The 27,945-nt window shown below is 32.4% G+C and overlaps 1 protein-coding gene across 1 annotated transcript in view; it reads left to right on the top strand.

The window, feature by feature from the left end:
- Positions 1–2,035: 2,035 nt before the first annotated feature.
- LOC140442234 (TBC1 domain family member 1-like) overlaps positions 2,036–27,945 on the top strand; it is a 39,539-nt gene continuing 13,629 nt past the window's right edge. Inside the window, exons 1-5 of the mRNA XM_072533310.1 lie at positions 2,036–2,064; positions 3,951–4,275; positions 17,651–17,820; positions 17,950–18,188; positions 26,987–27,307. Coding sequence (XP_072389411.1) covers positions 2,036–2,064; positions 3,951–4,275; positions 17,651–17,820; positions 17,950–18,188; positions 26,987–27,307 — 1,084 coding nt within the window. The remainder of the gene's footprint in view (positions 2,065–3,950; positions 4,276–17,650; positions 17,821–17,949; positions 18,189–26,986; positions 27,308–27,945) is intronic.

Genomic DNA, 27,945 nt, shown 5'->3' with positions numbered 1-27,945 from the left:
TGGCTATCTAGTATAGGCATCCACTAGAATAAAATGGTATGAATTCATAAAAGGTCCTGCAAAATCTACGTGAACTCTTTCAAAAGGGGTTCTAGGTGTCTTCCATGGGTGTACTACTGTTTTTTATAGATTATTCCTGATTTTGTTGCAGCCTGTACAATTTTTACATATATCTTATATATCTTTAGAAATTTCTGGCCACCAAGAGTATCCTCTTGCAAGCATCTTCATCATAACTATGCCAAAATAAGCAGTATGTTATTCATTTAAAACTTTTTTACGTATGTTAGTTGGAATTACTGCTATTTATTGCAGTGCAAATTCTTTCTGTGGGACATTAAATCTATCCCTAGCATCGATTAGTTTTTCAGTTCCTAGAGCATTGTAAAGATTTTGTAGTGTGGGGTCTCTTGTAGTTTCAAAACTTAATCCTTTAAAAGTAACAGGTACAGTTTCTATTTGACTGATTTCAAAATGACCCCATCCTAATCGCCAAGCTGTTGTATATGTACGTGTAATGTAATAAAAATGGTGTTGAATGTATTTTATGTTCCTTTATTACACTAATTAAAAACAGGTGCGTGGTAACCTACATAACGTAACTCTGTAAGTAATGAAGTGAGTCATGTCCCATGACATCTGTCAACGTCCAAGTGCCATGTCATGAAACTACTAAAATGTCAAGTATATGACACCAATAATGACATACGCGGCAAAAACACAACCTGACACAGAGGTGACAAAAAGAAGACTAAAACACAATGGGACAGGGCTAGAAGTACAGATATAAGACGTAGATGCAAGGTAGAGAACATCCAGGACTAAGTAAGAAATAGAAGAGTAGATTGGAACGATCATATAAGCCGAATGATATCAAATAGAGTAGAAAGACGGCAAGAGACGGTTTCCCAATAGTGAGACAATCAGTAGGAAGACCACGTAAAAGATGGAACAACTTACCAGAGGCACATTGAAAAACAGAGAGAGTAATGTCTACATAAAAAGAAGAAGAAGAATATGAAAATATTGGATATCAAAATTTCAAATTAAGCCTTAAATTTCTATTTAATGGTTAGGGATATAAGCTAGTAAATTTTCATATTTTAATTTTATATTTTTAACTAAATTATTTTCGTCAGAAATTGACCGTAACAAAACTTTAATTCTATTTCGTTCAATGCCTTTAATTTTAATAATATTAGGAAAGTTCAAATTTTATGCCAAATGTGGCCGACCGTAAGCGGGTGCAAACGACTTATGTTTTCATTGTTTGTTTTTTCTTTGTACACTTAAACAATATTAAAATATTCTTATCTGATTTGAAATTTAACAATTGTAACGCTACTGCATTTTTTGCTGTTGGAGCTTCTGGTTCTATTGACAATGCTGTACAGTCACTGGTTTTATTTTTGTTTTGCAGTCAATTCATCAAATTTTTCTATTAAACTGAATCCATTTCACTCTTATCACTAGCACATAAAAAGTTTAAGTAACCTATTGGCGTCTCTGGGGAAATTGTCTCCCCCATTATAATACATATAAGCAGCCCCCCTGCTTATAGACCTATTTATTTCACTGAGTTAATAGCAGACTTTAAATCACCTGTACCAACTTAAAACCAAGTTAATTAGTAGAAAAAGGACACTTGGCGCTTGTTATTGTCGTCCGATCGTTTCGGAAGTTCGAATAAAACTAATTCTACCACTTTAAAATCCATCTTTATCCATCTACCATCTTTAAAAATTGATGATTTACGAATCTCAAATAAATCAGTAGCTGTACAGTTTAATATATTTTTCTGCAAAATAATAAATCGTCACATACAGTTGTTTATGACAATAATTAAACTGACAATGATAATAATGTAATATCATAAGAAATTAGGACTATTCTTTAGTTTTTGTTCAGTAATTTGATTATTAAGACGTAGTATAAAAGCTAAAACATAAAAGAAACACCTAATACAATTTGAAAGAAGATGGTCAATATTTTTATACATACTTCTATTAAAATACTAGGAGAAACCTTAAGAAAGATGTCTGAGATTAAGGAACCTGGTGGTGGGTAAACGTAGTTCAAGAAAAATAAAGGAGAAGACAAACTTTTATACGCAGTGACAAAAAAATAGGTCGAACCCACTCCTTTAAAACTATACTCGATAAAAAAAAATATCAGTATCAAAAATTAAAGCAGAAGCATATACAAATCCATAAGATCAACTTGATACCAGTGAAGGTGAAAGAAAGATATATAAACAGCCAAACATAGGATAAAACAAAGCAAAATATTTTAATCAGATTAATTAGATTCCGATTTATCGGAGATATTAATGTATTGGAGATAAATTAATAAAATACTAGTTCACGAAAAGGAAGTCCAAAAGGGATGTAAAAACACGGGGATGTAAAAACAATTGGGATTTCACGGAGACATTAATAGTAATGGTCACTAAAATAATAAACCAGAAAGGTATTCAAATCCTTTAAAAAATAAAGAAAGGTAAAGCAGCTGGACCAGATAATATTCCTGGGAAAATGAAGATAGTTTTAGGAGAGACAGGAAGAAGTTGGTTAATATGTTTATTTAATACAATGGATTTAAAGTGGGACAAATGCCAGACGAATAGTACCTGTTTGCAAAACGAGATATATAACAATGCACAAACTATAGGGCTATAAAACTACTTAGTCATACCAATAAAGTATGGGAGATAGTAATAATTAGTAGATGGATACGTGAAGAAACCGAAATATCCAATAATTAGTTTGGTTTTATGCAAGACAGATCAACAACAGATGAGTTTTCTTATAAGCCAGTTGATGGAAAATACAGAAATAAAGAAACAGACGCTCATTTGGTGTTGCTTGATCTTGAGCAAGTATATGATAGAGTGTCTCGAGAGGTTCTGTCGCGGGCGCTCAATAAGAATGGAGTTCCTGGTAAGTATCTAAAGATTGTAAGAGAATAGAGACATGTATAAGGAAGTAATAACTAGTGTCAATACTGTGACTGTGATAAGTAACAGTTTTGAGTATCTAGGATTGGTATTAGAGATTAAGAGGGAAATATATGGAGATGCATCCAGTAGAATTAATGTGGAATGATCTTAAGCAAGTATATATGATATGAATTACTTTCAGATGATTTCATTAATTTTATCAGTATTAGGAAAATATACTAAGGATTCTGTTATTATGGTGGCTTTTAGATAAAAAAGGAGCATTCGGTCTGAATAGGTTATAAAGAATTTTATACTTTGTTTAACTTTATTTGTAACTATAACATGTACACCGCTCTTATGACTGGGATCAATATGGCATTATCCTATTCTGACCACCATGCTTCACTAATACTCATTGTTTGGACTTTGAATCCGATCATTCCTCTGATATTCTTATGGATCTTACCACCTTTATACATGCTTTTTACGTTCCAGTGAAATTTTTTTAACGGAGATTTTGCATACTCTTTGCACATGGATTTGCAATATATTTCTTCTGATATGTTGCGTTAAATATTATATTCTGAAATTATACTCGGCTAGTTTCCCCTTACCTTTCTGATCGTAGTATTTAAGTAACTTAGGCATCATTTGTCTCACGCGTCAAGGTGTTTCATATGTAGTTGATTTTCCTTCGTGTCTCTCACTTGCACGAAAAAATGGCTTGGCTGTTACAAAGCGTTATGCCTATTAGTCTGCAGAAGGTATTTAATTTTTTTTCAACCACCCACATCTGGGAAGCTTTTTTCTATCGTTCACCTGAGAACGCAAAAAATTCAAAAATATTAAACTATTAAAAATCTGAATTCATATACGAGGACCATCAGTAACTCCTCGTTGTGGTTGGTGTTTCATTTACCTCACGTATGGCTTTAGGCTAAATAAGATTTTTTAATATTTTATTTTTAAGTATTAGCAGATAATTGTATATATTTTCTGAAATCTTTAGGGTAGAACAATTAGACGAAGAAGAACAATCAATAATCCTAACAAAATTTCGAGGTGCCGAAACTGATTCCGTCCGAGAACAAAATGAATTTCTAATGATGTTGCTAAGAGCCCACTGCGAATCGAAACAATTGCGACATACTCACGATACTGCTGAAAATCGTTCCGAATTCCTTAATCAGTATCTAGGTAGCAGTACTATATTTACAAAAGCTAAACGAAGTCTATCAAATTCGTTTGATCAGTTGCTGAAAAGGAGGGTATCTAAAGATGATTTAGGTGTTTCTCCAAAGGGACTAAATCTTCCTATTAATAATAATTTGAAGGTAAGTATATCAGAAAATCAATAATGTAGAAAAATATTTTTACAGTATTAATATGGGGTTGTTCATTAAAATAATAGTATGGAAATAATTATAGAGTATATGCCAGGACTATACTGAATAATTGGTACAAGATCGGAACAAATATCGACATAAAAATGCTTAACAGCATTCGATTTGTCGACGATATTGTCCTTATTGGCGATAATTTACACATTGGCAAAGTAATGCTTAAAGCACTTGTAACTAAATAATAACAAATAAGAAAATAACCAAATAAGCAGAAGTAAAACATTTTTTTAACAAACTTGGTCATCGAAGGAAAAACAAAATTTAAAAACAACACAATGGAAGAGGTTAAACAATATATATTTTTTGTAACAATAAAACACTGAAAACTTTGTTTTGAAAACTTCCACAAAATTTATTTTAAACTCTTATCACTACAGCTGTCTCGGCTGATTGCCTTTCTCAAGTGATCTATTTTTGGCATGCGTTTACACTTTATAGTCTCTAATGAAATAGGTTGAGGAGTGGAGAACTGTTTGTCTCAAGTTGGTCACTCAGAATTATATATGTGTTTTTCAATTTGTTGATTTTCATAGATTCTAACAAAGATAGCTTAAGGCCTTTATTTTGAATGTGAAGAATTTTAAATTCGTCATTAAAAGAATGATTATGCTCTAGAAGGTGAAGTGCGTATGTAGAATCTGTTTTTCTATTATTGAAAGCCCTTTTTTGTTCGCTTATTTATTTTGTTCGATATTTGTTTATTAAAGTTTCTACCAGTTTGACCGATGTAAGTTTTTGGGCAGTCGCCACATTTAAGTTTGTACACACCACTGTGTAAGTGTTTTTTATTTTGGCTCTTGTTGTTTTTAATATATTTGTCTAGGTTGTTATTTGTTCTGAAAGCTGGTGTTATTACTCTCTTTTTTATGTGTTTAACTATTTTTGTTGATATTTTGCCTGTATATGTAATCGAGCAGAAGGTACTGGGTTTTTTTTCTGGTGGTGGAATTACTAATTTCAGGGCTTTCTTGTGTAGTTTTCGATTTAACATTTTATTAATTCTTTGTTCTTTGTATCCATTGTTAACTGCTATTTGCTTAATGATATTTAATTCTGTCTTAAAATTGTATTTTGACATCGGAATTTCTGTTAATCCATGTAATATCCTATGATAGGCTGCCAGTTTATGTTGTGTGGGATGGGATGATGAATTGTGTATAGTCGTGTCAGTATGGGTAGGTTTATAAAATATGGAGAAGTCATGTTTGTTTTTAAGTCAGATAATTTTTAAATCTAAAAAAATTATGGACTGATTTTGTTCTGTTTCCATTGTCAGTTCAATATGACTATGAATTGAATTAATATATGATAAAAATTGGTCGAGTTGCCTGTTAGTTCCTGTGAAACATACCAGTACGTCGTCTACGTATAAAACGTCGTCTACCAATATAAAAACTGTTTGAATATAGGATGTTTTAAAATATTTGTCTCTAGATGATCCATAAAAATATCTGATAGCAGTGGGCTTAGAGGATTGCCCATTATAAGTCCTGCACTGTTATTTGTATATATTTCATTATTAAATTCAAAGTAGTCCTGGTTTATGCAAACTTCGAGAAGATGTAAAATTTCAGATGCAATGATTGGATTTGTACTATTTTGGTCTAAACGGTTTTTTACTAGAATAAAAGTTTCTGTAGGAGGGATACTAGGAAAAAGATTTTTTGCGTCAAATGAAATTAATCTGGAGTTGTTAGGTAATTGAAAATGTTGTATTTTATTAACTAGTTCTATTGTATGTTTTATAGTAAATATAGGTGAAAATTTAGTGAGTTCTAAAATAATCTCTAACAGTTTTTTTGAAAGTTTATATGACGGTTTGTGTAGTTTAATGAAAGAGTATAATTTAGGAGGCTGTGGGTTCATGATATTGAGGTATTTTTGTTCTATTGGATTTACTATTGATTTTGAATTTTCTAACGCTAGCTTAATTTGTTTTTGATACTTTTCTGTCGCATCTTAGTGTAAAGTTTCAATATTTTGATTATTTAAAAATTCTATTCTATATCTTGAGACAAACAATTCTCCACCCCTCAACCTATTTCATTAGAGACTATAAAGCGTAAACGCCTGCCAAAAATAGATCACTTGAGAAAGGCAATCAGCCGAAACAGCTGTAGTGATAACAGTTTAAAATAAATTTTGTGTGGAAGTTTTAAAAATAAAGTTGGGTGTAAATAAAGTAAATCAAGTAACGGTGGAATCCATCAATCCATATTTAGTCATAACTTTAAAAACCACCGAATAAAATCAGACAAAAGAAACAAAGAAGATTTGACATATGTTCGGCTGCGTATCACAGATTGAAGGACACATTTAATAGTTTACTCCCTATGAATTTTTAGAGAAAGGTATAAAATTAATGCCTACTTCCAGTCATAACATATGGAACCAAAACAGTAACACTCACTAAAAATAATACTAATCAATTAAGATTTCCACAAAGGAAAATGGAAAGATCAATTAGTAATTAAATTTACAGATCACGTAAAAAATAAAGAGATTCGCAGAAGAACGAAAATAGAAGACATCATAAAAAAATATCATTATCATTCTGACTTTACAACCCTGTGTGGGTCTTTAAGCCAGAAAATCCAGCTCTTCAAGAATTTCTTTCCATTCGTCATTCCTATTCATCGCATTACTCCGCCAAGCACGTATTCCCATATTTTAAGGAACCTTATTCTGGATCTTCCTCACATTCTCTGAACAATAGGTCTAAGAAGCGTTCTTCTAGCTGGGTCAGTTTGTTCCATCTTCATTACATGCCCTATTTACTTCAAACGTCCTATCTTAATATGTTTTAAGATATCTGGTTCCTGGTATATTCTATAAAGTTCGAAGTTGTATCGTATTCTACACACTTTATTGTCATCCACCATTTTAAAGATTCACCTTAATAATTTTCTTTAGAAACATCCTAATATGTTTTCATTACTTTTTGTAAGAGTTCAGGTTTATGGATCATGTGTTAGAACCGGGCGTATTATTGTTTTGTAGAGGTTTATTTTTGTATTTCTTGATATAATTCAGAATTTAAGAAGAATATTAAACCCAAAATAGCACCTGTTGGCCGTGAAAACTCTGCGGTTTATCTCTGCGGTAGTGTTATTTTCAGTGTTGACCAGCTCTTTCAGGTATACAAATTCGTTAACTTCTTCGATAACGTCGTCTTCAATAACAACTGAACGTAGTATTTGTTGTAGCGTGCTTATTTTCATGTACTTCGTTTTGTTTATGTTTATTACTAAACTCATGTTTGTAGCCGCTAAGTGCTACATACGCCTCTCGTATATCGTTTACCTTTCTCACAACCATATTGCTATCATCAGCGTAGGCAAGGATTTGTTATTAAATTGAACCGATATTTGAGATTTGTAACATACGTATTACTTTTTTCACAGCCATATTGAACAGTATACAGAAGAGGGAGTCTCCATGTCGTAGATTGTTATTTGTTTTAAAGATTTAGACAGTTCCCCTGGATTCGTACTCTACACTCAATTTTTAAAGGGTTAGTTTTGTTAAATTTATCAACTGATTTAGTACTTCTAGCTGTTTCATTGCTCTGAAAATTTCTCTATTATTTAAAGAGTCGCAATCTCTCGTAAAGACTCCCATTCATTAGTCATTATCTTTTTTTTGACTTTTTTAAGCTTTTTCACGGAAGTGGATCATTATCTTCTTCCTGTTTAACTATGTTCATCTGGAGACTTACTTCTTCGATTACATTATCTGTTTCTTTAAGTTTGTTACAGTTCTGGCACTGTTGTTCCATACAGGTTCGCTTAGAAAGAATAACAATATTGCTATGGAGACGCTCTTTTTAATGTACTACGTCGAAGTTATACTGTTGAAGTCTCACTATTCGCCGAGCAATCTTTTCTTCTGGCTGGGTAAAATTAATTATTCACTGCAAAACGCTATGGTCAATTCTAATAATAAAATTTCTATTATAAAGGAAAGTATGATGTAGGGCTTCTGTAGATAGGAGCTAATAGTTAGGAGCTTTTTTTTGGTAACGCAGTAATTCTTTTTAGCGTTTTATATTGTTTTACAGTAATAATACAGATACAGATACAGTAGTAATACTTTTAAAGAAGTAATACAGAGCATAAAACCTGAAGACTGGGAAGAGTATTTCAAAGGACTTTTGGTAGAGAATAGAGTCGAATTTCAGGAACATAGAAATCAAAACCAAGATAGAATTTCAATAGTTGGCTCGCCAATAAGATTAACAACAGAGGAAATTAAAAATGTATGTAAACAGCTGAAGAGGAACAAAGCACCCGGACCAGGAGATATACCCGGAGAATTGTTTAAGTACGGAACGAACAAATTGTACGAATGTCTTCGACAACTTTTTCAAGAATGCATAAACACAAGCGAAATCCCTACGGAATGGAAGATATCATACCTCAGCACTATACATAAAAAGGGTGATAAAAATAATTGTGAAAATTACCGAGGAATAGCTGTAACCAGATCTATGAGTCGAATATATGGAAAGGTGTTAAAGAACCGAATCGAGAGAGAATACTTAGATTATGAAGCAGAAGAACAAGCAGGATTCCGTACGGGTCGATCCACTATTGACCACATTTTCTCCTTAACCCAGATAATAGAAAAAAAAAGATGGCAAGGAATCAAGAGATTCATATGTTGTTCGTCGATCTACGGAAAGCCTACGACAGCGTTCCACTGAAGAAGCTGTGGCAATCAATGAAAAGCACGAATATTAATATTGAATTAATAAAAGCCGTCAAAGTGCTATACAACCAACCAAAAACAAAGATAAAAGCAGGGACACAAATAACAACAGGATTTATAACATCAAAAGGATTAAAGCAAGGATGTTGCTTGTCTCCCACTTTATTCAAAATATACATTGAAAGTGCTTTAAAAAGATGGAAACAAAAATGCAGGACAATGGGGATACCGCTCACCAATACTATGGTATATACGCTTAACTCTTCAGACGATCAAGTAATAATGGCTTAAGATTATGACGATGTAAACTATATGGCACGAAAATTAATTAAAGAGTATGATATATGGGGTCTAGAAGTAAATAAAAAGAAAACCGAATATAAATAGTTGGTCGTACTGTATTTTTTATACCTCTATGTGATAAAGGTAGTCCACCTCAAACATTTTTTTTTATTTTTTGAACAACATTTTTTATTTTTATTTTTTATGATATTTCATTAAAAAATACATACATCTCTTAATTTTTACCCTAATAGTACTAACCTCTATTTTCAATTGCCATATTTATGTCAAAGAGCTATTTTGATTAATGATTTTAATGAAATTTTATATTTATATTCGGTAGGTATGAAAATCGCTCGTCATCTATTTTTTATAACTCTGAGGGGTAAGGGTAGTCCATACAAACAGTTTTTCTATTTTTTGAAAAAAAATATTTTTATTTTTTTATGATGTGGCAGTAAACAATACATTAACCCTTAATTTTTACCCGTCTATTACCAACCCGTATTTTTAATAGCGAAATTGGTGTGACAGAGTTATTAGTTTCACAGAGTTAGTTGCCACACTCCTTCGAAATGGCTTGACCGACTTTTATGAAATTTAATATGTATATTCGGATGAATGACTACTCTGAAGTTTCTTTCAGGAAAGTTGTTTCATTCAAATTAGTTGACACAGTTATAAGTCAGAATGACGTAGTCAACTATCTTACAGAGTTTTTAATTTCATTGGAATTGCCTGGACTCCTACCTAACAATTTACAATTCAAAGTAGGATCAGTTGCCATTATGTTGCGTAATATTAATAATATTAATCAACCTCGACTGTGCAATGGCACGAGACTGACTGTAAAAAGGCTAATGAATAATGTTACTGCGACAACGATCATCGAGGAAAAATACGAAGGAGAGGATGTCTTGATCCCGCGAACGTACCATTTGATTTTAAAAGTTTACAATTTCCCGTCCTTTTGGCTTCTGCAATAAAAATAAACAAATCACAATGCCTACAGTTGGAAGGTTGTGGAATTAACTTGGAGTTTCCATGTTTTGCACGTGGGCAAATATTCGCGTGTAGGAAAACCGTCATCGTTGTATATTTATTTAACGCAAAAAAATAGAAATATTTATATCCGAAAGTATTAAATTGATTTAACTTTTATTGATTGATTGAATTGATTTAAATGTTTTCTTGTTTTATTTTCTGTTAATTTTTTAGATATATTATTTAAATCTAAGGCGATACGAAGTTAGCCGGGTCAGCTACTAACAGATATAAAATAATGAAGATATGGTAATTCTGTCGGTATAATAAGAAAGATAAATACTTTTATATTTAATATCTACCAAAGGAATCTAAAACAAGTTATTTTGTAACAAATAGTTGTTTTGAAGTAAATCTGTTATTTTAAACGTATAAACAATTAGAATATCTTTTAAACTTGTAGACGAAATATTTTTTCGTATTTAAAAACTGACAGTTTTACACGAATTTAAACAAGAAACGAAGTTATTATATTGTTCTGAAGCTATTTTCCTCCGGCATTTTAAAGTAATTACCATTTTAATGAAAATAAGCCACAATTGTAAACAAATAAAAGTACAATAAAGCATTTGGAGCACGCTTTTCGAAGTGGAGATTGAAACGTCAATAAACTTATTTGACCCTTCAATTGTGGCTTATTTCTATTAAAATAGTAATTACTTTGAAGTTATTAAAGGTCGATTAAGTAAAAAGTAGGGATAATATTAAACTTAAATAACATTGTATGCGAGTGTTAAAAATGAGACTGAAACGAGGATTAGGCGGACCATGTTAAGGGAGAACTTAAAATTATAGCGCTCAAAAATGTGACTAATCTTCAAAATACTGTAAGTTTCTGTATCTCCCGTTTCTAGTAGATAGATTTTGATCTTTTTTTGATTCGTCTGTATTTTTACCTGCATTACAAATATGAAATTTTTTAATAATATTATTAAAAAACAAACAGTAGAAGCTAACGGATGGATGCAGGGGCAAGCTAAGGCCTAGGCGACCTAGGCACGTGCATAGGGCCCGTAATTTTTGCCGAATCGTTGATTGATAAAATCGGCCAGTTAGGACGAGCGCTCCAGTGCTTATGAATCCAAATCACGGGCAGAATACTTAACAGACGCTATGCGAGAGCATTACATAAAAACTCCGCCAAAATTAATACATGGGTCTTTGTAATCATCTTCTGTTCAATGCAAAGAAGGGCCAAAACAAATCACAAGAAAATTAATTATTGTCTCCTTCTTCAGAACAATTAATAGCGGGAAAAAAGTTAAAGGAGATTAGTTGGTTTATACTGACACCAACTACACATTGTACTATTACGTCTGTAAATCATTCTCCAAGCAAGAAACGCCAATGACAAAAGGGAAGAATGATTGGAAAAATGTATATATAACACATTGCCAGAGCATAAAAACTCCAGTGGCCACATTAACTCCATTTTAATTTTTATAACAAGGTCTAAACTTACTAAACGTATTGACATTGAACTGGAAAAACAAATGATAAATAAAAAAAAAATATTGGAGGAAGTGCTTAAACGTGTGGTAGTGACAGTCAAATTTACTTCTTTGCGTTTACTTTTTACACACTCTTTAGCGTTTCTTGGTAAAAATGAAGTGTTTTTTAGTGAAAATAATGGTAAGTATATAAGTGTTTTTGAATATTTATCTGAGTATGACAAACTGCGGCACCGGTACTATAAACTGTTTATTATCTACACTATACAATGAATTTATTTCTATTATAGCGAAAGATTTAAAACTCACAATAGTGGACGAAATAAAGAGAGCCAAATTTTACTCCCTAATTAATGATTCAACACTTGATATATTTTTCGTACATCAGCTAACCGTCATTATTCGCTATGTTCTTCCAAGTGATGTAAAAGAAAGATTTTTGAGAGTTCTACCTATATTTTCTCATACTTTTAAATCTTGTGGAAGTGATCATAATGTATTTAATATGTTAGGTAATTAAAAAGGACTTCAATCCAGAATAAAACAATACATTTTTTTGCCCATATTATATCATGGGCAAATCATTCATTAAATTAAATTGGTAACGTTGCTGCCGAAATTTGCATGAAAATTACCACTTTTTTCAATATTGTTCAGGAATTATACGTATTTTTTTCAATATCTACATATAGGTGGAATGCATTACAATAATTTTGTAAAAACCTATGTGTAAACCTATTTGTGACATGAGGTGGTCTGCTCTTCCGATGCTGACGTTGTGAAATCCTTGAAGAAAGATTATGAAGAAATTAAACATTGTTTACGTCATTTTTCTTAAAACCAAGATGAAAAACCATTAACAGGTCCAAAGCTGTCGGTTTACACAAAAATCTTGATACATTCTAGTATGTACTGTTACTTACTATTATGGGAAAAGATTTTAGAGAGAATAAATGTTTCAAATAAGACTCTTCAACAAAAAGACCCTAATCCCTAAATACTGCAATTTTAATCAATAATTCGTTGATAGATTTTATACAAACTGTTGTAGAGATGATTTTGACAATTTGGTAAAAACAAGTATAAAAAGTTAAAGATATTGTATATACTACTGATAAAAAAGTCAGAAAATACGAAAACTATTTCAAGATGAAATTTCAGAACATTAAATAAGATTCAGTGACAAAGAGCATGTTAATATATTAATATGTTAATATTTTTGTTGTATGTGATTATTTCATTAGCAACATTTAATTGATGTGATCAATTATTATCCGTGATCTGAATGATGATAGTGACTTTTCAATAGAGAAATTAAAATTATGAACAAGATTTAAACCTAACAGAACCTAAAAACTGAAGTATTACAATTTAAGACTTTTATTAGCAAATAAAATATTATTTCGGCTCTAACCATGTTGTCATTTATTCAGAAAAAACTTCAGAAACATAACTGTTTCAATAAACAATGCAAGCGGTGAAAGATTATTCTTAATAATGGCCACAATAAAACATTTTTCTTAAATCCACATTAGGCAAAAAAAATTAAATAGTTTATCATTAGTTTATACAGAAAAAGAGAGGAAAATAACAATTAATTATGACAAACTAATTGACGCGTTTGCAGAATTAAAAGTGGGAAAAAGCAAAATAATTAGTCAATCTGGGTATATTTGTTTAAGTATTATTGTTTGTGTTAATAAATTATATTTATTTAATTATTTTACATATATATTATTTGTTTTTCTTTTTTTTTCTTTGAATTCGATAATCAAATAAAACTACATACTATATGCTTTGAAAATACCTACCAAATGCAAATTATGTGACATGATTGAAAAATAGGCCCGGAATTACTATGTTGCCTAGATCCCGCTTTAGCCTTAGTCCGCCACTGAATGGATAAAGCTACAATTTTGCGGATTTGTTAAGCATTACAAGGACTCAAGGACTCCCCTTTTAGAGCAATTATAAATGTAGAAGCTAATTTTTATGAAAGTTATAGTTGTAAACTGGTAAACAATTAACGATTTTGCTTCCTTTGGCTGTTTTGGAAGCAACGAATTAATAAAGAAAATTTTAGAAAACGTCATTTTAAAAGTTTTTCTGTTTCTTAATTGATAAAATGTTTATATTTAAGTATAAATAGATACCTTTTATTGGTTAGCAAAGATTTGAAAAAGGTTCATTTTTTGCACTAAATTGTTAATTATTTCAAAAACCAAAATTTCTAACGAAAACATATAAGTTTGCTTACTATAGGCATATATTAACGAAAAATGTCGTCAAACACCTAACCATTAAGATGTTCCACACCCCCTTAAATTTTGCTTATCTCACTGGAATATCATTGATGAATCCTACTGGAAAATTGACGTGCTAACTGGTTGAACCTTTTTCAGTTTTCTGAACAAACATGAGCTTGTCGTCCACAACTCGCCACACAAACTTTAATTCAAACAGAAAAGAAACTAACTTAAATATACCAGTTATACGAAAACCCACAATAAGACATGTAACTTAGTCGCAGTAAGCGGCGAAAAAACTGACGATTGACATTAGCAACAGTGACGGATCCAGAAATTTTTGTCGGAGGGGGTCACGGGCATGGGTCTTGAGGGTGATTTTGATATAGGATTTAGATTTTTGCACCTTTCAGTGGCTGATCCCTAGAAATTTTTGTAGGGGGGGGGGTCATGGGTCTTGAGGGTGATTTTGACATAGGATATAGATTTTTGCACCTTTACGATTGATATGATTTGTGCCTCATGTAAGGGAACATTTTTTTACTCGATATTGAAATTTTTCTCACGAATAATATATACATCACGTAAATATTATATAATAAAAAGTAAATATAATTTTATAGAATGTATTCTTTTCGCCTATCTGATTTAGCAAATCGTTCTATGATTGCATCAACATCTAGAGAAATTTCAGTATGCACATTGATGAAAGCTAAAGCAGTTAAGCCTTTCTCCGAAGTTCTATTTTTAAGCCAAGTCTTTAGACGCTTAAGCGTAGAAAAACTACGCTCTGCAGTTGCTGCACTGACTGGCAGTGTAATTAATATTGGCAGAAATATTCTGATATTTGATTACATATGAATATAGCAGTTTTTTAATACTTCTAAAATAGAATCAAGAAGTTTTCCATTATTCTGCACGACTCTTTTCCACTTTTGAATCCGCAGTGAAAACTCTTGTTCTACTGTGGAATATGCAGTAGATGGTCCAATAATACCCTGGAAGGTGTCAACAATTTTTTAATGGAACTTTATCTTCTGGTGTGTTATCAGTTTTAGGTAAAACAACTAGAAGATTAAATAGATTCTTATAAGACTTAGAAATAACTTTCAGTGAAATACGTTCTTCTAAATCCAGAGATTGATATATTGATATATAAATAAGATATTTTCTAAAAGGAGTAAATAAATAGATTTTCGGAAATATTTTTCTCAAGATTTAGCAGGTTGGTTTTGACGACAGGTTTGATGGGAAACTATACTAGGGATCTTCAATTAAATGTCTAGTTGTTTAGCTATTACCTTTACTTCATAGTATAGTTTGCTAAAAACAGATTCAGCATTTGATATTTTATTTTGAAGGGTGCATTTAGTGTCCTCTATGGCCTCAGTAACCTTCTTTGAATCTAATTTTGGTGACTAAAGAAGACGACTAAGTGATACATTTGTACCTAAAATATCACTAAGACATACTACTGAAATTAGAAATTCTGGGCTCCTCCTAATAGTTTGCGTTAATGAAAATGCATCAGCTGACATTTTACTGTCCTTTCACGAAGAAATTGCTTCAAGAGCGTTGTATATTTTGATGATTGATTCGTCCTGGACTGAAGATGACCTTTATGCCTTTCAACCCAACGAGTTTCACAAATACCTTGGACAGTAGCCCCCAGTTCCTTTATTTGTATTCACTAACGTATCAGACAGAGCTACTGCAACAACAATATTCACTTTGATATTTATTATAGATAAATTATAAAATGTAGCACACAGTCTCAACAATTATAATACGTATTCAAATTACAAACAACCAATTCGTAGACAAAACTGAAGATAAGAAATATCTAATACAAAGTAAAAATGAGCTGATTTCGTGCGAAAAGTCATGTCATGTACATTGAATGAGCAACAATATCTGAGCGGTAATTCTATCTCATCGATAATCGAACGATTTTCTGGCACTCAAATGACGAATTGACAAAATTTGAAAATTGCGTAACTCTGAATTCGCGGAAGTAGGGGTAGCGTTAGTCGAGGTATTCTATCTATCTATACAGCCCTTGCTGTCCAATTTTGGACATAGGCCTCCCCTTCCTTCTTCCACGTCTCTCTATTGTAGGCAGTTTGTATCCACTTCGGGCCTGCGTGTTTCTTCAAGTCATCTGACCATCGCATTTGTGGCCTTCCTCTTTTTCGTTTGTAACTATATGGTCTCCAGTGTATAATCATCTTATTCCATCTGTCGTCTTTCTGTCTTATGGTATGTCCAGCGAACTTCCACTTAAGTTTTGCTATCTGCGTTAATACATCGGTCACTTTTGTTTTGTTGCGGATCCAAGTATTTCTTTTCTTGTCTAATAGCCTGATGTTCAGCATGTGCCTTTTCATGGCTCTTTGGGTATTTGCTATTTTTTCCATGTTTTCCTTTGTAAACGTCCAAGTTTGAGAACTGTAGGTGAGAACAGGAAGTATACATTGGTTAAAGACTCTTGTTTTTAAATTTTGATGGTATTTTCTATTTTTTTAGTATATAGGAAAGTTTTCCGAAGGATACCCAAGCCAACCGTATCCTTCTCTTTATTTCTCCGGTCTGATTTTCTTTATTTAATTTAATTAGTTGTCCCAAATATACATATTCTTTTACTTGTTCTATAGTTGATTGTGCAATTGTAATTATTAATTCCTCTGGTTGGTTGGTCATAATTTTCGTTTTATTATAATTCATTTGTAGACCTGTTTTTGTTGATTCGCTATTTAATTCATCCATCATATTTGCAATTCTTCCCTTTTATCTGTTATTAATACAATATCGTCTGCATATCTTAAGTGATTCAAGTATTGGCCATTTATGTTAATACCCCGTTTTTCCCATTGTAATTTCCTCACAACGTCTTCCAAAGCTTGATTAAATAGTTTGGGTGATATAGTGTTACCCTGTCTTCTCGACGTATCTTAATGGGCTCCGTTTGTTCATCTATTTTGATGGATGTTGTTGCTTGATCATATATATGATCAAGTCGAGGTATTACTATATTCAAAACAGGTGATTTTTTTAAAGACCAATGGAAAAAGGCTCCCGCATAATTCTACACTTACCCCTAGAATAAACGAGTTTGAATCATTTCAACTTTTGACTTCCAGCTTATTTGATTGATGTTTAATTTTGTTTGGGAGGGGTCATGACCCCTTGACCCCCCCCTTATACCCGCCACTGATTAGCAATAACTTAATGCAGAATGGTAGGTTATGGGAAGTGGCTAAGTTGAAATAATACAGAAATTGTTAATGATCACATTTATTTGCACAATAATATAGACTGTGTTAGATACTATGAAGCATTAAACGTTTGCTGCAGTGCCAAATCGTATTTGGCATCTTGGACTTATAGTAATACTTAGTATCATATGCCTAAACATATTTTTTTTGTATATAGCTACATATATTTGTCTATTTCATTATTAATTTTTACCAAAAATGTTCTCAAATACATAGTTGCTTTAAATTTTTATTGATAATAAATTAATATTAAATAGTATTCTTATATATCTGCGATATACACGAATTCGGCTTTTAGGAAACTTCATCCAATGCAAGTGATCTTTCTGATAGAGAATCTGATGGTTGTAGATCACAAACATCTACAATAGGATCACAGGCTGATATAACAGATTCACATAATTATTCCGGATCTCTAGAAAAAGGTATACGAATTGAAAAAGAAGCAAAATCACCGATGATGGACATGTAAGCTACCTTAATAATAGTATTAAATATTAACTAAATTTAAACTAATAAATTTTAAAATAAGACCCTCAGCTCTTTTATCATATATTTTTCCATACCATATTTTCCATAAAACATATTTTCTTTTAGTTTTCTAAAAGTTGGAAATAGTCCAAAATCAAACTTTTACGGCCATGAATCGGCGAATAAGCAAGATGTTGGTTCTTGGAGACAAGCAATAATCAAAAGAGTAGCCACTGTAAAGCAGGACCCCTCTCGGAGATCTGATAGGAAAATGACAAAAGAAGAGCTACGAATGTTATGGAAGAAATCAATATATCAAGCTATTTTGTTAGTGAGAATGGAAAAGGAAAATGCAACAATTAGAGGTAAGTTGTCAGTAAGCAGAAACGGGAAACAGCATAATTTAACGATGTAAAATATCAAATCCCATGCAATTATATTTAACTAATACATTTTTTGCAAGATAAAATAAAATGTGTGATAAAGATGACAACTCGAATATTTCTAAAATATTTTTGTTTGTATTGGGTCTTCTAAAAAACTGTGACATGTGGAATTTATCGTTTTCTTATAAAATACCTCTTACGAATATTTATACGTTGTATATCAAGAACAAGATAGACTGTCATAAAATGTGCGTATACGGGAGACCGGGGGAATTCCACGCACGGGAGATTTTTGCGCATCAGTATCTTGCCAACACGGCATAAGTATTTCAACATTCAACACAGCGGGCAGTCTCGTATTTGCTAGCCGAGCACATGCTTGTAATATAACTGCATTCGTAGTGTTGGATTGGACAAAGTCGCCAATTTTTTTTTTAAGACGTTAATGTAATTTTCGAATAATGTTTAAAAAGTGGTAAGTGCTTTTAATATAAACAGTGCATTGTATTTAGTCATTAACGAACAAGTTAGGTTACTCATCTAGGGGGAATAACGCGCAGCTGTATCGGGGTAATATCACGCTGCGCGGTATTACCCTGTGTGAGAATTTATGCTGATATAGTGTTTGTAATGCTTTTTAGGTTTTAAAATGCCACGAGCTTACGTTCGGAAAACTGAAAGATCGAAATGGACAAAAGATAAACTAAACTCTGCTATCACTGGTAAACAATCAATAGCTAAAAAAAGATAAAACTTGGCAGAAAACCAATTTTTAATGATGAACAGGAATCTACCATAGCCAACCATGTTAAAAAATTGGCGAATATGTTTTTTGGATCCACACCAGCAGAACTAAGGCGTTTAATATACCATTTTGCTGAAGCGAATAAAATAAAACACCATTGCGACTCGATAAAGAAAATCACTGCTGAAGATTGGTTAGAACTCTTTTTAAAGTCATCCAGACAATAGTGTTAGAAAGCCCAAAGGTACAAAACAGCATTTCTGCATTTAATAAAAATGAGGTTGAAAGATCTTTTAACAATCTGCCCACAGTTATCAAAAAGTTCCAATTTCCTGAGAGTCGCGTTTTTAATGTAGATGAAACGGGCATTTCTACAGTCCAGAAACCATCAAAAATTTTGGCACCAAAAGATCAAAAACAAGTAGGATCCGTAATATCTTGGGAGAGAGCGAAAAATGTTACCATAGCATGCGCTGTAAATGCTTTAGGACAGTTTGTCCCTCCCATATTCATATTCCCTCGAATACGTATGAATCTGCAATTAATAAGTGCTGGTTCAATTGGAGCCCAATATACAGGTGTTAAAAAAACGGTTGGATAAATCAAGAGTTCTTTTTCGACTGGATAAAACATTTTCGTTGGCATATAAAGGCCTGGAAAAAAGATCCAGTGCTTCTTATATTGGATAACCATGGAAGTCACATTTCTTTGGAGATTAATACTTACTGCAGATGACATGAAATTGTTATGTTAAATTAAAATCAAGTCAGTGAGCTAATCCCCAGCCTGGAACGTCAGGACATGTTAAAACGTAGTCTTGTGTACTTATTAAAAAGCTAGCTCCTATTTTTGACAAAATTGTTAAGAAAAGTTCCAAATCACGTACAAAACAACACTCAGAAATTTTCACTTTTAAGGCACTAAAAACTCAATTAGAAATCAAACAAGAAAAGAGAAATCTGAAATGCTGAAAAGGTCAAAAAAACTAAAAAATGAAAATAATGATTGTAACCGTAGAAAAACTGGCTACTAAAGCAAAGAAACGACCTGTAGGCAAGAAAGCTGAAGGAATAAAATTATATTTGGATGATTCTGAGTCTGAAAATTCGGATGAGCGTAAGCTTTTTGATGATAATAAACTAGATGATATAGGTTTAACATTAGAAAATGAGGAGTGTTTGGTGTGCAGTAAAATCGGACGAAACAAAGAAATTTGGTACCGTTCTATAATGTGTTCGAATTGAGCTCAATCAGAATGTAGTGGTTGGGATTCAGCAGTTAATTATACGTGCGATATGTGTGCCAAGGTCAAACAGAAGACAGTTAGAAAACAAAATTATCTTTTTAATGTGTTATTTTAATGTTTTCATTAAGAAATTTGTTTTGTTTACAATATTTACTTTATTATAATATTTCTTTTAGAATACAGCTTTATTTAATTTCTGCGCAGAATTACCCCGTAGATACTTTGGGGAATATCGCGCAAATACAGTTTTTTAAAGTTATTGGTTTTTAATAGATAATAGATTTATGTAATAGATACAAGTTTCAGTAGTTAAATTTTGGACGTTTGTGTGCACATGGGAAACTTTTTGTAAGTATTTTTCCCTAAGTGCGAAGACCGGGGAATGTCTGACCTACCTTGGAGCTACTTGAGTGGCTGTGTGTAAACAGCTTTGACTTTATGTTTATTAACGGAGAGTAACGGATATTATGCACCAATCGATTAAGTGGCGCATTTAAGATGTTTATAAACCATATACAAAAATGCACTACAGTTGATTTCTGCGTTGCACAATAGACCCATACAACGAAGACTAGTATAACACAGTTTTGGTTGAACTAAGAACTAATTCATTGAAAAAACAATATATCTTACATACTTACATTTCTTCAGTGGCGGCTTTTGGGGGTAGGCAGGATAGGCCGGGCCTACCCAATAATTTTAAGAGCTTTAAAATTGAAAAACATATATTCAAAAATTATGTTAATGCATGTAAATAACTTTTAAATGTACTAAATCACTTAATAAATTAGCGTCCGTTAAAATAACTATGTTATTATATTACCACAGAAAGCATCGAATCGTATTCAGGCATTTTAAATATCATTAATAGGTCCGATCGGAACTGGCCGACCCAGCTCACATAAGATCCCCGTACAAAAAGCGTTTGAAGTTAAGCAGCTTGCCAGACAACGATTTATATTGGCGTGTTTATGCTTGCTGTTTAGGCACCGGACGATCGGGCCTACGCCGATCATCGTTGTCACTTGTAACATAATTATCGAATTGTAATATAAATTTTCTTTTAAATTATGATAAAAAATATGTAACATAGTCTATAATTGTAACATATTTTTAAACAAACAACACAATTGCAAACAAGTGCACGGTTGCCCAAATAAATTAAAAAAAAAATCGTAAAGTTCGAAAAAAAAAAGATTCCCACTCTCACAAAAAAATATATATTACACACACTGGCGGCTACAGAATTTTTTTTTGGGGAGGTCATGGATCTTGAGGGTGATTACTTTTCTCTGATGCAAGGTCACTTTTAGTCTTACCAAGGTCATTTTTAGGGAGGATCATGACCCCGTGACCCCTCCCTCTGGATCCGCCACTGATTACACATAGCTATATGTAATTTGCTGGCTTGGCCTACCCAAAATTTTACCAGACCAACCGCCACTGCATTTCTTATAATTATCATCATCATCATCATCATCATTCTCAGCATATTCTATCGATTATGATGCAGCCTCCCTTATATAGTCATTCTTGGTTTCTACCACGATTGCGAAATATTTGCTTTTCAGTACCATGTTCTACCGGTTATTTACTTATATCATAAGTCTCATCTTAAATTTGGACGTCTTCTTGGTCTCTTGACACCTTTTGTCAGTTCTTCTCGCTAAATGTTCCGCCCACTGCCATTTCAAAGATTATATTCCGTGGATTATATCAGTGACCTTGGTTTTCTGTCTGATCTATTCTACTCTTTTTCAATCCCCCTTTGAGTGACTTTGAGTTTCTCTTTCTTAAGTGTTTCAGTTTCGCAGCCGTATTTTATGATTGGTAGTATATGCTGATCGAATGATTTTTTCTTTAGATGGAGTGGCATTTTCGATTTGAATATAACTGCATTACTACCAAAAGATGCCCAAGCCAGTTTCATTCTTCTGTTGATTTCTGGGAGTAAGGAGATATATTTAATGTATTAATTAAGTCAATGTATTTATTGTCCTAGGGTATACATACTCGTCTAATGCCTCAAGTGCAGTAATGTTTTTTATTCCATCTTGGACATGGTTTTTGTTTTTGCCAAGTTCATTTTTAAACTAACTTCTAGCTTCCTAGCTTCATTTAGGTCACTTATAAGTTCTTGTAGTTCTACAAATCGTCTGCAAATCGTAGATATCTGAGATATTCTCCATCAATGGATATTCTTTTGTTGTGCCAGTTCATTTTGCTAAATATGTTTTCTAGAGTGGCAGTGAAGAGCTTTGATGATATTTCGTCTCCTTGTCGGACGCTTCTGGTAGTGAAAAATTTTAGAGTGTTTTGTAATGTACGAAAGTTTTTATGTACGGTTTGTCAATGCCCTGGTTGGTTAGAGCTTTTATTACTGCCTTGGGGTATATTGAATCGAAAGCCTTTTCGAAATATATGAAGGTTAATGCTAGCGGTATTTCATATTATTTATCTCTACTCATTAGTTCTGAAAGCGTATGGATATGATCCATGAGACTGAATCATATCCATACTCGTGGATGTGCAGCATCTAATGCATTTGTTAATTTGTTGTTGATGATCTTTGTGAATATCTTGTATATGATTGGTAATAGACTTATAGGTCTGTAGTTTTTGATATCCTTTTTGCTACCTTTCTTATTAATGAGAATTAGGTTAGCTGTATTCCATTGGTTTGTGGTATGGTATGCATTTTGATCTTAAACAGTTTGTAAATATGCCTCCTAAGATTTTCCCGGTTTTTTGCTAGCTTGTTTTTTGTAAGCAGTTTTACTGTTATGCCATCTATTTCAGCCGCTTTACCACTTTTCATTTTTGTAATCGTCGATCCAACTTCTTCCGAAAGAACTTCTGGTACATCTTCTTGGCTACTGATTGTTTCTTCAGTGTTTTCTTCAGTTCTTCTGAAGTGGTTCAAGGCTTTGTATAGTTCACTGTAGAATTTAGTCACGAGTTGTATTATTTCAGTTCTGTCTGTAACTCCAGTGTTATTGTTTCTTAGAGCAACGATTTGCTTCTTCCCAATGATTAATGCTTTTCTTGTTTCCTTATAGTTTTTTCTGTTTTCGATTGTATTTTCTACCAGTCTTTCATTGTGTTTTCTTGTCTTCCTTAATACTTTTCCTTATTGTCTTACAAAGTTCTATGTATTGTATTCTCTGTATGCTGCTACTTACTTTTATTTCCTTTTTTTGTTTTAGGATTATTACAGTTTTGTCGGATAGTTTATTATGTTTATTTTGTTGTTGAGGTCATACGATTTCTTTGGCACTATCAATGATGATTTTCCTTAATTGAGAGCTGTCGATTTGGCCATGTAATCTTTCATCTGTCCTTTGATAGCGATTATAGTTTTCTTTTAGATTTTTAATATTTATACCGATTACTGTTGGTTTTGTAATTAATTTTATTCTTTATAGTTTCAGATCTAGAACAATTTTTGCTCTGATTAGTCTATGGTCCCTGTCTGTTCGAAATTCATTTATTATATTGACATCTTTGATTGTAGCAATCTTGTCGGTTAGAATGAAGTCAATTTTCAGTTCGATTTTTTCTTAAAGATGTATATAAAATTCACATATTTTGGTAATGTGCCAACTGAACCAGTCTTGGTTCTCCTCTTTTCTCACAGTTCACCACTCTCCCCTTCCATTTCTCTCACCGACTCCAGAATTTCCCACGACTTGTTCCTTGTCGTTTCTCATTCTCACTTTGGCATTAAAGTCACGAATTAAATACCTGAAGTGTAGTTCTCGGTAGTAGAATATATTTCCTGACGCTAATTTCAATAGCTATTTATCTTCCGTCTTACTTCGCTAACTACTATGATGTATCATTTTATATTTTCAGTTTCTTTTTTCAGTTCTAAAAGTCTGGATTGATTTGATAGCGAGCGGCAGTTATAAGTCGCTATATAAAGCGTTTTCGTTTTATTTGGGTAGCGGTTTAGACTCCGCAGATTCTTAGCACCCTGTGAACTTCTAGATTAATCCTGAAAGCTATCCATATCAGGGCCATTTGGGCCTAAGGAGAATGAGGGCCATGATTTGAATGACCCGTTCATGTTAGGGATTGTAAGGTGTACCTTACCACGCTGTCTTAGTGCGGGTTGTTAAGGGTTCACTTAAATGTTTTAAAAGGCGCCGGAACCCGCCTTTTACTCTCCTCCTGCTGTGTATAGTACCCCCATAATACGCCATATATTTCCAGGGATTACGCGACTTCTTCATGGACGTAGGAGATAAGATTCGTTGGCAGAGCTGGCTGTATTTTTAGATCAGCTGTGGCTTATTCGTCACTATCAGTTAGGCATTTACTGGAGATTTTCATGATTTGCTCTTACCAGCAAAAGAACAATTTCTCCGATACCTATGTCTACGTTTAACCTCCTTTTTGTAAATACGTTTTATATTACTATGATTACTTTTATTGATTGTCACCTTGATAAATAAGAAAAATCGCCGAGTTTTGTTCTACTCGTTCAGTTTTGTAAAGGTTTGTGCTTATTGTCGCCCAAAAGTACGAGTATAATGTCTGATTTCGAAGATCCACGGCATCGCGTATTCCTGTAGATATTTTACGGACTGCTAACACTATAACCGAAAGATTGTTGATTACCAAGTCCACTGCAGTTTACGAAACTTTTCAGCTTTTGACTTTTACACTATTGTGCCTAAAAAAGGCGTAAAATTGCTTCACTTCTATGTCTAGGCGTAAAAATAACATTTTTATATTGTCAATCAGGTCACAAAAATGAATTGGTTTGTGACGTTTAAAAATACACATTTTTTGCTACATTTTATAGACGTTCGTCGAAGCAATTAATGAAAAAGAGTACTTACTCTTGACTTGGAAAAAGATTTGTTGAAATAAGATAGTACTGTATAAAAATGCTAAATTATTTCATATAATATAAAGTCAATTGGAATGACTAAAATTTGAGTCTTTTTCATATTTTTTACTATTTACTTTAGTCACATTCTGCTTCTCTATTTTTACTATTTTTACATTTATTAGTGTGGTAAATATTATTTGATAACATAATGAGTTAATAACATACCTATTTACAACTTGTATATCGATTTCAAACAGGCGTTTGATGGAGTAGATCGACAAAAGATGTTAAAGCAACTATCTATGTTAGGGATACCCAATAAGTTGGTTAAACTTATACGAATGACTCTGGAGGGTTCCAAAGCTATGGTGAGAATAGATGGAGATATGACGCAGGCCTTTGATATTGAAAATGGAGTTAGACAAGGGGATGCCTTATCAACAACACTTTTTAATCTAACTTCAGAAGCTGTTGTTAGAAAACTGGATATAAACGGCTGTATTAATACAAGATCTATGCAAATATGCGCATATGCGGATGATGTTGCCATAATAAGCCGCAACAAAAGTGTATTAAGCGAAAAAGTTATAGAACTGAAACGAGAAGCTGCTACGTTTGGTCTATATATAAATGAAAGCAAAACAAAATATATGGAGTGCACAAAATCGAATGAACATGAGAATCTGAAGGTAGACAACCATACCTACAAATATGCCTCCACTTTTCCCTACCTAGGCTCAATAATAAATGACAACAACAACATCAGTCAAGAAATACAAGCACGGATTCTTAGCGGTAATAAGTGCTTTTATGCATACAAAGACTTAATGAAAAGTAAGTTACTGAATCGTGAGTCTAAGCTGAGAATCTACAAAACAGTAATTAGACCAGTGGTCACATATGGATGTGAAACGTGGACCCTCTCAACCACTGATGAAAATCAACTGAGAATATTTGAGCGCAAAATACTAAGGAAGATATTTGGACCAACCCAATGCAGCGATGGTTCGTGTAGAATTAAAATGAATCACGAGCTGGATGAACTAATGCAGAGCGCAGATATTGTCAGATTTGTAAAGTCACAAAGACTAAACTGGCTTGGTCACCTAGAAAGAATGCCAGATAATCGAGCTGTAAAAGTAGTCCAGAGATGGAAGCCCCAAGGAAACAGAACAAGAGGAAGGCCCCGTAAAAGATGGATAGACGACGTAGAGAGGGATCTTAAAACCATGAACATCAGGCAGTGATGCAGAGGCATTAGAAGAAGAAGAAGAAGAAGAAGAATGAGTTAATAAATTCACTTTATTTTTACTAGCATACGTTTTTATTTTCATCTTTAATATTATAACGCATGTTTCTAAAATCAGATTATATTTCTTATAATTTTTGTTTTGTTTTAAATATCTACAAAAAGAATCATGCTTGGCATGAATTACCATACCAAAACTACAATAATAATATTTAGAGTGTCCTATTTAAAACAAAATAAATAAAGAAAATTAAATAATTTAATTGTATATTGTATAATGTGTAATATCAAAAATATTTTAAAATTATAGGCGTCTTTGATATACATCAGTTTTGTTTTGTAAATATTTTTATATAAAACATTACTTAGCCATAACAAAAAAATCAAAGATTCATCACACCCTGTTTAGATAATAATAAATAGATATATTTATATCACTATGAAGAAATGAGCATTTCGGTAAAAAAAGTAAGCAATGCTAAAATATATACTATAATTAAAAATCTCAAACTACATTTACATTAAAAAAAAACATACAAATAAGAAAGTTCGGCTGTGAAAATAAACTCAATTAAAATTGTTTCAAATTAAAATATATAAATGAAATTATCTTTTTTAAATGTTTTTTTTTGTGTCTATATCTCAAAATGTTTACTGAACTTTATGAATTTTTTTTATTTTTTACAAATTTTTTCAGCTAAACAAGAGGAATCGGCTGTTAAAAGAATAAAACTTGAATACGACGAAATGCGCATGGTTCAAAGAGAACTAGAAGTTTGGGAAATCATAACTAACAAAGAAGGCAGTCAAATTAAGGTCGACTCTCAGATGCTTCTACAAGCAATTCGTCAAGGTGTTCCTAGAGCAAAGAGAGGTGACGTGTGGCAGTTTTTAGCAGAAAAATATGTAGCGAATATTGCCCCTCCTGATACTTCAAAATATCCGAATTACCATATGTCTTACGAGAATTTGTTAAAGCAACTTACATCTTACCAACACGCTATTCTTATAGATTTAGGTAAAGAAGTCAAATGTTATTTATACATAAATATTCATATATACATATATTTATATATATACAGTGTGACCCATTTAGATTGGAAACACCTCTATAAAATTTGAAGTTGTTAACCGATTTTAACCAAATTTTTTTTTAATGTCATGTAATAAAAGGTCTATTGCGGAACAAAATATGAAATATTTATTTAAATTTTCAGGGCAGTCTACGATACTTTTTCTTCGTCGAAAATGGAGAATTTGTATTAGCGATTTTTTTATTAAAAAAATTTCTACGCCACTGGATTTAGAGTGGCTTCAAATAGCTATGACAAAAATTTCATTAAGATATATTTATTAATAACAAACTTATGACAACTTAAAATTTTAAAACTCACTAAGAAAAAAACACTCTGTATTAACGTTAAAAAAACACTCTGTATTAACAGAAACATGGAAACATAAATTTAGTTTAAATTCTAGTTGCCTCTACCAATCCACCATCTAATTGGATACATTTTTCGTAGCGTTTATGAATATTTCTAATTACATTTCTTAGTTGTTGGGGAGCAATTTCTGCACATGCTTGTCGAATTCTTGCACGAAGTTCGTTTACGTCTATTGCACGGATTTGGTAAACTTTTTGTTTGATAACTCCCC

This window comes from Diabrotica undecimpunctata, chromosome 5 (genome assembly GCF_040954645.1).
Source record: "Diabrotica undecimpunctata isolate CICGRU chromosome 5, icDiaUnde3, whole genome shotgun sequence".
Lineage (NCBI taxonomy): Eukaryota > Metazoa > Arthropoda > Insecta > Coleoptera > Chrysomelidae > Diabrotica > Diabrotica undecimpunctata.
Note: the sequence above shows the minus strand (reverse complement) of the source record. Positions and strands in the feature narration are given on the sequence as shown.